Source organism: Octopus bimaculoides, chromosome 3 (genome assembly GCF_001194135.2).
Source record: "Octopus bimaculoides isolate UCB-OBI-ISO-001 chromosome 3, ASM119413v2, whole genome shotgun sequence".
In the NCBI taxonomy this organism is placed as follows: domain Eukaryota; kingdom Metazoa; phylum Mollusca; class Cephalopoda; order Octopoda; family Octopodidae; genus Octopus; species Octopus bimaculoides.
Window position 1 is genome coordinate 136,624,403 of NC_068983.1, and position 13,875 is coordinate 136,638,277.

The window sequence follows — 13,875 nt, forward strand, 5'->3', positions numbered from 1 at the left end:
ATATATATATATATATATATATATATAAATAATTTAAAAGAGTTTCAACTCTGTCTGTTTTTTATGTCTTATTTATATTCTTATAAAATTAATGTGGGATATAGAATATGGAATATATAATATAAATAGTAAAATGAAATGAAGTATTGAATATCTTATTGAATAGGGGCTAGTATACTTTCCTGCTTCATAGCAGTCATTAAGGTCCCATCTGATAGATGTACTGACAGACAGTAGATATAGATATATACAAGATTCAGTTTCAAGCAAATACCACAAATTTTGTTAAAACTTTTGTGAAACGTCTCATCAGCTTAGTTTCCTACACACACAAACTCTCTCTTTCTCTCTCTCTCTCTCTCATAACTGTTGAATTCAATTTTTATCTGCAGCATTAACAAAAATTAATTGGGCTTAGGTATATAACTCAAACAAACCACTGGCATAAATTTAGGAAATTAAGTTTAAGAGTTGTGCTGAATGCTTTATACATTCAGTACATAACCGCTAAACGTCATAATTCAGATTCATGCCATCAGTCCATTCAAGTTATTTTCTTTTAGCTTATTATATTTTTAAATATAATAATCTGTAAAAAAAAATCTATATCATTTGATTGGCAGGTTTGATCATATACTATGCTTTGTTGTTGAGGTGTAATAGACTGAAGCATGTCCATAGCAAATCAAAATCATACTTTTCTTCCTCTAAGCATGTGAATTCACTTAAATTGTTTTTGTTTGTTTGTTTAAACTACTGCTCCCTGCCCCATTCTGTCTCTCTCACCTTATAGAATCTCTAATGAGACTCTAATGACTGTTAAGTTTTTGTTTTCTTTCTTTAACTTAAAGGTAAATTTCTATTGCAACACTTCATTAGATTTTCTGTCTTTCCAGATCAATGATGCTATGGGCAATAGCTGGCCTTGGATCTATTTTATCAGCTTGATCATTATTGGATCATTTTTTGTTCTAAATCTTGTACTTGGTGTCTTGAGTGGGTAAGTGTTACTATAATTCAACTGTTAAACATCCTTTTTCAGTTCTTTAGCAGTCATAGTAAAAATTGGATCTATAACTATTGTCTATAATTTCAGATATTTTTGTTTGTCCATAAAAAGTACAGTATGAAAATTGGTAGGAACTATTGAGATGAGCCTTTTCATTTCAGATATTTTCACTTGTCCCTAAAATGTAGTGTGTGTGTGTATGTTGAAAATTCATACATTTACACAATTCCAAATTTCTTGAATGAAAGAATCGGAATTAATATTCTAAATACCATAACTTAGGTCACAGCGTCATTTTTTCCGTCAAAATAACACACAAAAACGAATAAAATCCATTAAACTACACAAAATAACATTTTCCCCCCTAATACAATCTAATTTCCTCTTTCTACTACCGTTACAAATCCTTTCAACTCCTACTTTCTCTTATGAACCTTTACGAACGATCCAACAACAAATACAAAAAGAAAGGAAGGAAAAACACTGACAGTAAAAGAAAACTCTTTCAGTATCAAAACTGAAACAATCACATTTCCATACTGTAATGACAGATACTTTCACTTTAATGGTTTCATTTTCATATTTCAAACTCCGCCCTTCACCATAACAACAAAAACAAAATAGCCACACATCTTTCTCAAATACAATCGACAAACATTTATTCCCTACAAACTGTGAGTTTTTTGGAAAATCTTTTCGTAAATCTTGAGATTAACACCCGCACGATTACCTACCTAACCCTAACACTGTAGTGAAAATCGTGCAGGTGTTAATCTGAAAATTTAACAAACTTTTTTAAAATACATTTACTTACTAACATTTTTTTTATTTAGTGTGTGTGTGTGTGTGTGTGTGTGTGTTGCCCATATATATATACACTTAAGACTTAGTTGTGGGTTGGGAGTTTTTGTGGTTAATAAAGGATTATTAGTGTTGCTGCTATTAGCATCAATAATAATAGTGATGGACTGGATTATTTAAGAATAAATAAAATGTCTAAATCTATGAACACGTCACAATATCAGTGATAACATCTAGACCCCTTTATTCATTTAAGTAACTCGGCCAGCTGCAGCTACTGCTAATCTTTTGAATAAAAGTGATAATAAACATAATCATCATCATATTTTTGTTAACTACATGAGAATTAATGAATCTGCTTTTTCTTGAAGTTTAAATGTCTGATGTTTATAATTAATCAATGATATCAATGGAAAAATTTATGTACTGTCCTGTTTAATTACATATTGAACATTGCTTTTGATTTTACATGTCAAAATATGTATTTATTAATAACAATCTAAATGATTATTTAATGTCTATTACAATCAATTCTTAACTGACACCAAAAAAACAAAAAATGTTTTAAAAGTTTTTGATGCTTACCATTTTTATTGAATCTTTACTGCTATTAATGTTGTTGGCAGTGTTGTTAATTAACCCTGGTTTGTCCTAATCAAGCAGATCAATGATAAAAAGTGGGACTGTCATTGATGACTTGTAGTCATAAATCTGCTATGACTATTCCATCTTTTCTTCATAAATAATGTACGCAGCCAATTATTGTCATTAGCTCATTGTTGTTAAAGTCAGTAGATTGCAGAATTGTAAAGTCCTTCTTTGAAGTATTTAGTTACCACCTTTTACATTCTTTGATCAAGTCTTATGTAAAACAACTTAGTATTTCTTTCCTGTGTGATTCATAAAAGTAGTTAACAGGGCAGGTGTTGATTAAAATGACTATATACTTACCCCTAAACTTGTGACACCTTGAATCAATATTATAGTTACTTATGATTTTAGAGAAACACCATCAGTTTATTATCCTCAAGAATTCATGGGGTTCACACAGAACAGCAAGAATCCAAGCAATAATCATTTTCATCATCATCGTTTAACATCCGCTGTCCATGGGTTGGACAATTTGACTGAGGACTGGCAAACCAGATGGCTGCACCAGGCTCCAGTCTGATCTGGCAGAGTTTCTACAGCTGGATGCCCTTCCTAACGCCAATCACTCCAAAAGTGTAGTGGATGCTTTTACGTGCCACCAGCACGAAGGCCAGTCTGGCGATACTGGCAACAGCCACGCTCAAATGGTGTTTTTTACGTGCCACCTGCACAGGAGTCAATCCAGCGGCACTGGCAACGACCTCACTCAAATGTTTTGTTCACGTGCCACCGGCACAAGTACCAGTGTGGCGACACTGGTAACAATCATGTTCAAATGTTTTTTATGTGCCACCGGCATGGAAGCCAATCAGCTGCTCTGGCATTGATCCCGCTCAGATGGAGCTGTTAGCTGAGATGATGATAGCTAACCTATGATGAAGCACTAGTCTAATCTTAAGTACTCTGTCACATACTCTGACTACTTTGATTACCTTATCAACCCAATTCTCTGCTAGAAGTATTCCCATGCCCCCGACCCCGTTAGTGTTCCCTGCCCAGAAAATCTTGTAGCTGTGTTCTTTGCCTGTGAGGAACCTCGGAGAACCTCCTCTCCATCTTACTTCTTGGATGCAGCACAAATCTACGCGTCTCTGTTCAAGCATCTCAACAATCTCACCAGACCTACCTTTCAGTGTGCCGACGTTGAGAGTGCCAATTCTGATGGTGTGGGAGGTGTGGGCCTGTGTGACCCTGGGATTGGGGAAAGCAGTGTCATGTACCTGAAAAGAAACCTTGCATTTGGCAGAATTCATAAACAAAACAATACCTACAACCTGCATGCACTACACAATCTTTATGCACTACCCAAGGTAGAGGAGGGGATGGTATAAAGCCTCTAGGAGTGTTCACGGGAGGCAACCAAGGATGACAAAGGATAAGAACTTCTGGTGGAGGGGGTGGGAGGGCGAGTGTACCACCAGCCATGAGAACTTCATCGTAATTCTGTCAGCAGAGAGATTGGAAGACGATTAGGAGAAAGTGGAATATTGAACTGGTTTATATAGAGAGTTAGGGTCCCGTAGGAATCGAAGATAGAGAGGGGGAGAGAGAGAGTGAGGCAGAAAGAGAGAGAGGGCCAGGCAACTAGTACATCATGCGAGAATAATTCTTTGGGGGTTTTTTTTAGAACAAATTGAAGACAGCAGTGCTTAATCGTGAGTTTTAAATGCTTAAATCAGTAACATAGTTGAAAGAGACAGCAAATGCTTAAATCGTAATTTTAAAGGAAGGAGCGATAAACTTGAATAAAGTAAAGAAAATAAATAAGCATGAATTTAAGACAAAATTATTATATTTATGGTTATTATATTTGTGTATACAAATACACTCAAATGTGCACACACACACACACACACACACACATATATAATATATATATTTTATGGTATTGCTTTGAAACACTGGAAATTTTTTGCTCTCGTAGCTAATTTTTAAAAAATTTCATTTATTACCATTAGTTTTTGTCCATTTTTGATGCTTGTGAAATGAAAACCACTCTTTCTGTTAAGTCTGAGCACTTCAGACAAGCAGGTACTTTTAGAATATTAGAAGTGATTTGTGTGTGTGTGTGTGTTTGGTGTTTGTTTCAATTTGAAGTTGTTTCAGATAGAATGAAAGCTTTGGGGGGAATTTGGACTCATGTGTCAACTATTAATGTTATCATACCTGCCCTGTTTCTCCACTTTCTTGAGAGTTCTCAAATTCATATTGTATTCTCCAGATATAGTAACATTGATTATAAACTATTCATTTATTCCATTATCAACAATCATAATATCAGGTCTTCTGTGTTCAGTGACCTAGTTTGCTTGGTATGATTTTTTTTACATTGTTATCTTCTATGTTGTTGTTGTTGCCACTGTTGTAGTTAATTTAACCATTGTTGTAGATTCCTCTAGTAATTTGAAAATTCCCTGTTTTGCTTCACAGAGAGTTTTCCAAAGAAAGAGAGAAGGCCAAAGCCAGAGGTGATTTTCAGAAACTTCGCGAAAAGCAGCAGATTGAGGAAGACCTTAGAGGTTATTTAGACTGGATCACACAAGCTGGTAAGAGAGTTTTACTGATGATTTAAACATTTTAAATCCATTTATACATTGGGATTATCATGGTGGTTTCATCTATAAGGTTCAGTAAGTGAAGCTGTTTAAATGGAAATATTAACAGAAATTATGATAATAAACTCTCAATTTCTCATGAAGATTTAAAGGCATTAAGAAAAGAGAAGATAGTATCCTAATGAGTGATTGAAAAGAGTTATAATCATACAAATTTCTCTGATTTTGGCATGAAAACTTAGAGCCATAAAAGAAAGCAGGAGGTTTACAAAATTGGGACTATTTTGCCTTTCCAAAAGTTATTAGTTTAATAAGTTAGGACGGGGTGTCTGTCGCTTTCAAACCTTGCATCTAGCTCCACAGTGTGTAGTGACAGTTGTGGTGGTTTATATTGTAATAACAGTATTTTTTCCACAAAACTTACACTATTTGTAGGTTAAATTTCATATCAACTGTTATCATAAATGTAATTGTCCTAAAATAATTGTCCATTTTCTAAAAAGTTATTTGAAGATCTTATATCAACTATATAGTTTGTGAAAGTGGTTCCAGTTTTGATCATCTGTGAGAAAAAATGTTTCCTAACTAATGATGAAAGAAATTACTTGAGCTTAGTATATAGTTACTGGTAACTATTTTGTTAGGAACTCAGACTACCTACCAAAGATTCAGTAGTTTGTAATCCCACCACTGTTATCATCTTGTGATAAGACAAATACATTTAATTTGTAATGAGTCACTTCAAGGTAGCTATAGATGGGTAATAAAGAGGCACAGCTCAATGAAGTACATAGTATACTGTAAAGGCATTATATAATTGATAAGCATTTCTTTATATTAACAGTATATTTCTATAAAGGAAAAGAATTGTAAAAGATTGGCATTCTCTTCTCCTACTGCATTATATAATCTGCCTTTCACTGCATCACACAATCTGTTTGACATGTTCTGTGAATACAGAGGACATGCAAAGGCTTGAAAGAAATGAAACGAGCATGCTCCACTGGATGTGCAATGTCAGTGTGTGCATACAAAATGTAAATTTTTAAAGAGAAAAATTGGATATAAGAGGTTATATGTCGTATGCAAGAGAAAAGACTATATTAGTATGGTCTAGTGATGTGGATGGTTAAGGACACCTGCATCAAAAAGTGCTGATCTCTCATTGTGAAGGTAACCTGTGGAAGAGGTAGATCCAAAAAGGCATGGGATGAAATAGTGAGAAATGATTTCAGTTGTTGAGCCTCACAGAGGAGATGACTAGGGACCATGGCATCTCACAATTTGCTGTGCTTGAGATGACACATCAAGCTAAGTGTCCCCTCCCAAGACTCCTCAATAACTTTTCTTGCTAACACCCACTTCTCATCACCCATGATCACTACCCATTGCAGGTCAGTCCACTCTCCCTCATGTGCCTACCTGCAAGTTCTCCACGCCCTCATATATCTATCATAGCCACCCTCCACCAGCCACTCCAACTTATCTCATCATCACTTGCTGCAGTCACCTTTTCCCTATCCCCCCCTCCACACACATCTAATTTCTCTCATCATCATTTGTTACAGTCACTTATTCCAACCTCTAAAATCTCCCCACACCACCCTATCCCCTCAGTACATTTTACATTCCCCCCACAGTACCTCATGAAACATCCCTCTATCCCCTCAGCATCACATTGCCTCTACTACCTTGTGTGTATGTTCTGATGTATTTCTCTCTCTCTCTCTCTCTCTCTATATATATATATATATATATATATCTTTCAATCCTCTTCTTTCTTTTCCGACTGGGGTAGCCAAGTATCTCTATTGTAAGATGTCTATCTCTATCCTTCTATTATACTTTAACCTCTCAACTAGCACAAAGTCACCTCCCTCAGTACAACTCCTTTTTCCATGTGAGATGTCTTTATTTCACAAGTCACTTTGCAACCCCACTGGTGCTGGTGTCACATAAAAAGTGTCCAGTGAAGTGGCTGGTGTTAAGAAAGGCAACCAGCCATAGAAACCATGCCAAAGCAGACAATGGCACCTGTTGCAGCTCTCTGGTTTGCCAGCTTCTGTCAAACCATTCAACCCATGCCAGTATGGAAGATGGACATTAATGACGATGTGCTGAATAAGCAAAGACAGATTTAGTATTGTCTGTCTGCAGCCACTGATATTTCCAGTTGTTTGTTGTATCAAATGTTATTTATAATACCTATTATGTAAATAGCGAAGAAAAAGATTTAATTTGCTTTACTTTGACTGTGTGTTCATGATAATTCTTAAGCAATTGTTTTTAGTATATATGAAATTCTGACACATGAAAATATTTTATTATATTCTTAGATTCATGATCCACCTTAGATTTTACCTGAAATATTGTGTGATTTTTCTACTTGTAGAGGATATTGACCCTGAGAATGAAGAAGGAGAAGAAGAGGGCACAACTCCCAGGCATAGTATGACTTCATTTATATTTATTATAAATGCTTAAACAATTTCTTTTAAAACCTTCATTTAGAATGTTGTGTGTTTGTGTGTGTGTTTAGAAGAATCTTTTATCTTTTCTTTTATTTGGTTCAATCATTGAACTGCAGCCAAGAGTTTAATCAGACAAATTGACCCCAGTACTTATTTTTAAGTCTGATGTTTATTATTTCAGTCTCTTTTGCTGAACTGCTAATTTACGAGGATGAAAAGCCAACATCAGTTGTCAGACAGGAGTGTGGGACAAACATAAGCACACACACATGCACGTTTTTACAGAGTGACACAAGGATTGAGAGTTTATTGTGTTAGTGCCAACACATGAAAACCTTGGCCCTCGAAACAAGTAAAAGAGTAAAAGAGAGAATAGTTCATATATTGTCTGTGCTTGGCTCCATAAAGTTATATTAAAATCTCAGCAAGCTAAATTTAATGCCTTAGATTTTGTATCCAACTATAACCAATTTAATTTCATTTATTTCCTCAGTACTAATGGGTAAGTAATAAATGTCACAATATTCATTTAATATTAGCCTGAAAAATCTTAAGCTTCATTGCCTATTTGAAGAAGGCAACACACTATATCCCCCCCCCCTTATAGAAGGTGACAGTGTCATATCAAGTTACATTCAGAAATAGATATGTTACTATAATTTCTTTATCATTTAAATGATTAATACAGTTAAAGAAAATATAAAATTCAAATAAAAACTAATATTTACTCCCATTTAATATCCATTTAATAATTTTTTTCTCTTTTTTTTTTCGGTTTCAGTATTATAGATAACCAATTCAGTCCTTTTTCTTTTTCTTTTGAATAATGTTTTTCTGTTAGGATTGATTATTGAGATGGAAACAGCCCAGCATAATGGAACCTAAAGCTGTCCATCTTAAACAAAGAACCTCTTGAAAATTCAATCACATTTCTATAAGATCCATACAAATTCCTTCTTTGCTTTACAAAAGCAATTTTTAGTGTTAATGTGTGTGTGTGTGTGTACACACATTTGTATGTGTATAGCTAAGAGGGTGCGGGCATGGCCATGTTTTTAGGAAGTCCACTTTGTAATCATTAAGGTCCAGTCTTATTGCATGGCACTGTAAACAGGTAACTTTCACTATGGTCTTGGGCTAACCAATGCTCTGTGAGTAGAATTAGAAGACAGAATGTGCAAAACGCCTGCCATATACACACGTGTGTACATACATGCATACATAAATATATACATATGTGCATGTGTGTGTACATACGTGCTAACATACATGCATTTGCATTCCCATTGTTTGATGTTGTTTGCATGTCTCAGTAAATGGTGTCATGTTTTACAATGTGTTGTAGAAACATGTCTGGACATTGGGCTGTTTGTTGTTTGAAGGTCTTGGGGAAATGTCACTTGCTCTGAAAAGGGTAAGCATTGATAACAGGAAGAGCATCTAACAGTAGAAAAATCTACCTCAGTAAATTTCATCTGACTCATATAAGCATGAAAGTGGACATTAAAACGAAATCGTGAGGATTATGATATAGTGTTTTGTGTGTGTGTGTATGTGTGTAAGTCAACATAATATTGAGCATGACCATTGCTTGTTAATGAGCTGCTAAGTGAGGATGGCTTTTCAGCCCAGTTGATGATCTGCAACTTTTACCACAACTGTTGACAAAAATGTTTCTGACAGTACAGAATCATGACATTTGGCATTGGGTACAGATATGTGTCTTTTCAGTAGACCATGATTGGTAGACCTGCATTCTTTCAGATTTATTAGCTTGATTTGGCTTATTATCCTTGAGTAGCTAAGAAGAACCAGTCTCAATAATACATTGAACATTTGAAGGTTTCTTTTTTTTCCTTTGCATATCATTTTGATTTTGCATGTTTAATGTGACTCTCTTAAATGCATGGATATATTCAGTATATTTTCTCTCCATGATATCCTATCATCTGCAATAATTTCCAAATGTTCTACATGAATATTGCTTTTCTTCAAGTCCAGTTTAACTTCAGTTTATAAGATCTTTTCTCAGAACATCATTCTTTATAGAGCAGAGACCTTTGAATTCTTTCATCTTTTGTATAAACTACATAGCCATCCCAATCTGGTATTTTGCAAAGGAGCTGCTAAGCCCACAACATTTGCTATCTCTAAAACATCTACCTTACATAGTTTCACCAAGAACATGAATTTATATGTATAGATTTCCTTGCAAAAATATTGGATTTTTGGAGGAAAAATAAAAATAAAATCATGTGATGTTCTTTCTAATGATATTAGTAAATTGGTGACCAAGATGAAGTGAAATGGCTTCAACTGATGATTAAAATAACGGAATTGATTTGCTGGAAGTTTTACTCTACTATACAATGTTTGCTTTGTATAAGTTTAGGTAAGCTAGCAGAATTGTTAGCAAATCAAACAAAGTGCTTTGCAGCAGTTTTTCTGACTCTTTATGTTCTAAGTTCAAATTCTGCTGAGGTCAACTTTGCCATTCATCCTTTCAGGGTTAATAAAATAAGTACCAGTTGAGTTCCGGGGCAATGTAATTAACTAAACCTGCCACACTAATATTATTTTGTACCAAAATTTAAAACCATTGTTATTAATAGTAGGATGAGGAAACTGAAAAATTAGAAGAGCATGAAACAAAATATTGTGCTATTTAGTTAAGTTCCTTTAAGTTGTCAGTTCAAATTTTGCTGAGACCACTTTTACCTTTCGTCTTTTCAGAATTGATAAATTAAGCACCAATCAAGTACTAAGGGTGATTAAATTAACTGAACCTCTCTCACATTTTGTGGCCTTGTGCATAGTAGTAGTTGTAGTGATAATAGCTGCAGTATCAATAGTATTGTTATTAATAGGACTGTGGTTGATGAATTTCAAGACAAAGTTGGAGTGAAGGAGTTATCCCACTACATTTCATCTAAAAAAATTTGGTTTCCATTTCTGTGAGGTCAGTGAAATAAAGTATTGATAAACTGCAACCCATAACTCATTTAGAACTTGTCTAATGTCCAACCTTCTTTCCTTTGAAAAATAGGATACTTTTCTGCTTGAAAAGAGTTAAAATTCAGTACAGCTAGCCAACGAAACCCTGGAAACTGTATTTCATTTTTATTTTTTGTAGATAAACCAAGTGACACGGAATCATCAGAAAAGAACGAAGATTTAGACAGTGGAGAAATACAACAGACCTGGTGGAGTGTAAAAAGGTATAAAGTCTACTGTTTTAAAATGATGTTCAAACATTTAATACCTCTTTTCTTGACAATAGGACAAAATGCTTTAATTTCTGGTTTGTTTTTCAAATTATTGTTAACATGTGTACTTGTTGTTTAGTAGCAGATCAGCTCTGACTGAGCAAGTCCATGACCAAAAACTTTCAACCTTTTCTCAAAATTTGTAGATCTACAACTGTCTTATCTAATGGAAACAATGTAATTTGAAGATTTGTTTGTTATTTTTACTGGGTCAAACAACTATATAAAGTTCCCTCATTGGCTTAGTGTTATCTATTTTGGTACTTTAAACCTGCCAAAGAAGATAAAAACTAAGTTATGATCAGAATAGTTCATGTCCAATTTTCATGATAGCCAGTTACTGACAAAGTTTCAGTACCTTTAGCTACAGCCTCTCATTTACATTGTTCAATCCAAAATGGTAAGGTGGTGATGTTTCAGGACATTTTAATAGCGAAACTAGCATTAGTGAATCAGATTAACCCATTATACACCACTTTCTTTTTAAAATTGGCCTTTTGTCTTAATGTTATTTTTTTTTCTACTTTATGGTGTTTTATAAAATTTGATACAAATTATACTATTACTTGATACTGAGAAGACCAGAACAAAAACATGCAACATCTTAATTTACTGGTAATTATAATGCATCTAATATGTACAGCATTGTCATATGAATACAAAAAAGATAATGGCTAATATATGTTTTTGTATTTTGTAATTACTTGCCAGGTATGTATATATATATTATTATGTCAGTTCTGTGACTTAGTTATTTTTCTCAAAATTTTCATGTTTGTAAATTACAGTCGCCGATTTCAAAAATGGAATCGTCGTTGCCGGAGACTTTGTCGACGCTTAGTGAAATCACAAGCATTTTACTGGGTTGTAATTGTGATGGTGTTTCTAAACACTGGAGTTCTTACATCAGAACATTATCTACAGCCGTCATGGCTTGACCAGTTCCAAGGTAAGCACTATTTTCCAGACATTTATTAAGTGCATTCCTTTATCATATATCTATCTACCATCAAAACAGCTACTTATTCCAGTTGTCACAGCTGATAAACTAGATATCAATAGTAAAGTGAATAAACAAACCTAATCTCCTTACCTGATGTGTGTGTGTTTGTGTGTCCAACCCATGCCTGCATGGAAAAAGGTTAAATGATGATATATACGTATAATGGGTACAGTTGTAAAACCAAAGTCTTAGTAAGTAGGAAAACAGACTAATCACAAATCCCTTCAGGTAGATGGCCCTGCTCAATACATAGAAAAGATATAAGCAGAAAGTCCATAAGATGTACCTGGTGCCAGCTATGGACACATAAGAGGTACAACAATATCAGAGGAAGGCTAACAAGGAAAATAATCTTTGTGTGTAGCAGATGTACAGGTAGAATAAACACTAGAAACGTACAGAATATAGACTCAATCAAATGCCAAGGGAGATACCCAGAAGTAGTTGATAGCTTGCATTATCTAGCTGACAAAGTCAGTAGTGGAGGTGGATACTCTGAGAGTGTAGCTGCTACAATAAGAATAGGTTGGGCAAAGTTCAGAGAGTTTCTACCTCTGTTGGTGACAAAGGGCCTCTCCCTCAGAATGAAAGGCAGACTGTATGATGCCTGTGTGCAAACAGTCATGCTCCACAGCACTGAAACATGGGCTATGACTGCACAGAACATGCAAACACTTGAAAGAAATGAAGTTAATATGCTTCGCTGGATGTGTAATGTCAGTGTGCATGTGTGACAAAGTGTAAGTGTCTTGAGAGAAAACCTGAGCATAAGAGGCATCAGATGTGGTATGCAAAAAAGACAAATGTGCTGGTGTGGTCATGTGATGTGTATGGACAAGGACAGCTCTGTAAAGAAGTATTGATGTCTAATTGTGGAGGGAACCAGTGGAAGAGGTAGACCCAGGAAGACATGAGACGAGATGGTGAAGCATGATCTTTGAATGTTGGGCCTCACAAAAGTGATGACTAATGATCAAGACCTTTGGTAATATGCTGTGCTTGAGAAGACTCATCAAACCAAGTGAAATCATAGTCATAGCTGTTGCTGGTGTCATGTAAATAGCACCCATGAAATCATAATTGTGTCCATTCCCAGTAGCATGATCTTTGAATGTTGGGCCTCACAGAGGCAATGACGAATGACTGTGACCCTTGGTGATATGCTGTGCTTGAGAAGACTTGTCAAGCCAAGTGAAAACATAGTCTTGGCCATTGCCAGTGTCATGTAAATGGCACCCATGAAATCATAGTCATGGCGCTTGCTGGTAAAAAGCACCCATTACGCTCTTGGAGTGGTTGGCATTAGGAAGGACATCCATCCATAGGAACCATGCCAAATCAAACTGGAACTTGGTTCAACTCTCCGACTTACCGGTTCTAGTCAAACCGTCTAACCCAGGCCAGCATGAGAAGCACATGTTAAAGGATGCTGATGATGATGTAGCAGTTCGTCAGGGTTCAATTATCAGACCCCTTTTATTTATCATAGTCCTCCAGGACTATGGAATGTAAAACCTATTGCCTATAAGAACTCCTCTATGCTGATAACCTTGTTATTATAGCTGAAAGTATCGAAGAATTGGAATTAGTTTCAAGTATGGGAAGCAAAGCCTGGCATCAAAGGGTCTTAAGGTTAACTTAGTCAAGACTAAAGTTCTAATTAGCAGGAAAACAAACAGAACACTAGTCTCTTCTTGTAAATGGCCCTGTTCCATATGTAGACAAGGTGTAGGTAGAAATTCCATGCAGTGTGCTCAGTAGAAACTATGGACACATAAGAGGTGCAGTGAAATCAAAGGAAGGTTGACAGGGAAAGCAGAATTTGTTTGGGGCAGATGTGCAGGAGCAATAAATAATAAGAGCACATGGAAATCTGATGTTCTGAAATGCCTAGGAAGCTTCCTAGAAGTAGTAGATAGTTTTTGTTATCTAGATCAGTGCTTCTCAAACTATCTGATTTGGCATACTGGCAGTTTTTTTTTTCCAATGTGTCAGGGACCGGTAATATTTCTTAGTAATATTAATTTATACTGGAAACAATATATATAATGAACATAATAAAAGTTGACAATTTTTTGTATCTTATATTTATTTTGTAAACAAATAATACAATATTACA

The 13,875-nt window shown here is 35.1% G+C and overlaps 1 protein-coding gene across 1 annotated transcript in view; it reads left to right on the forward strand.

Annotated features, from left to right (window-relative positions):
- Positions 1 to 13,875, forward strand: part of LOC106872359 (muscle calcium channel subunit alpha-1-like) — a 434,563-nt gene that overhangs the window by 225,839 nt on the left and 194,849 nt on the right. Inside the window, 5 exon segments of the mRNA XM_052966564.1 lie at positions 897 to 1,000; positions 4,892 to 5,007; positions 7,409 to 7,465; positions 10,621 to 10,705; positions 11,542 to 11,702. Of these exon segments, the coding sequence (XP_052822524.1) occupies positions 897 to 1,000; positions 4,892 to 5,007; positions 7,409 to 7,465; positions 10,621 to 10,705; positions 11,542 to 11,702 (523 nt within the window).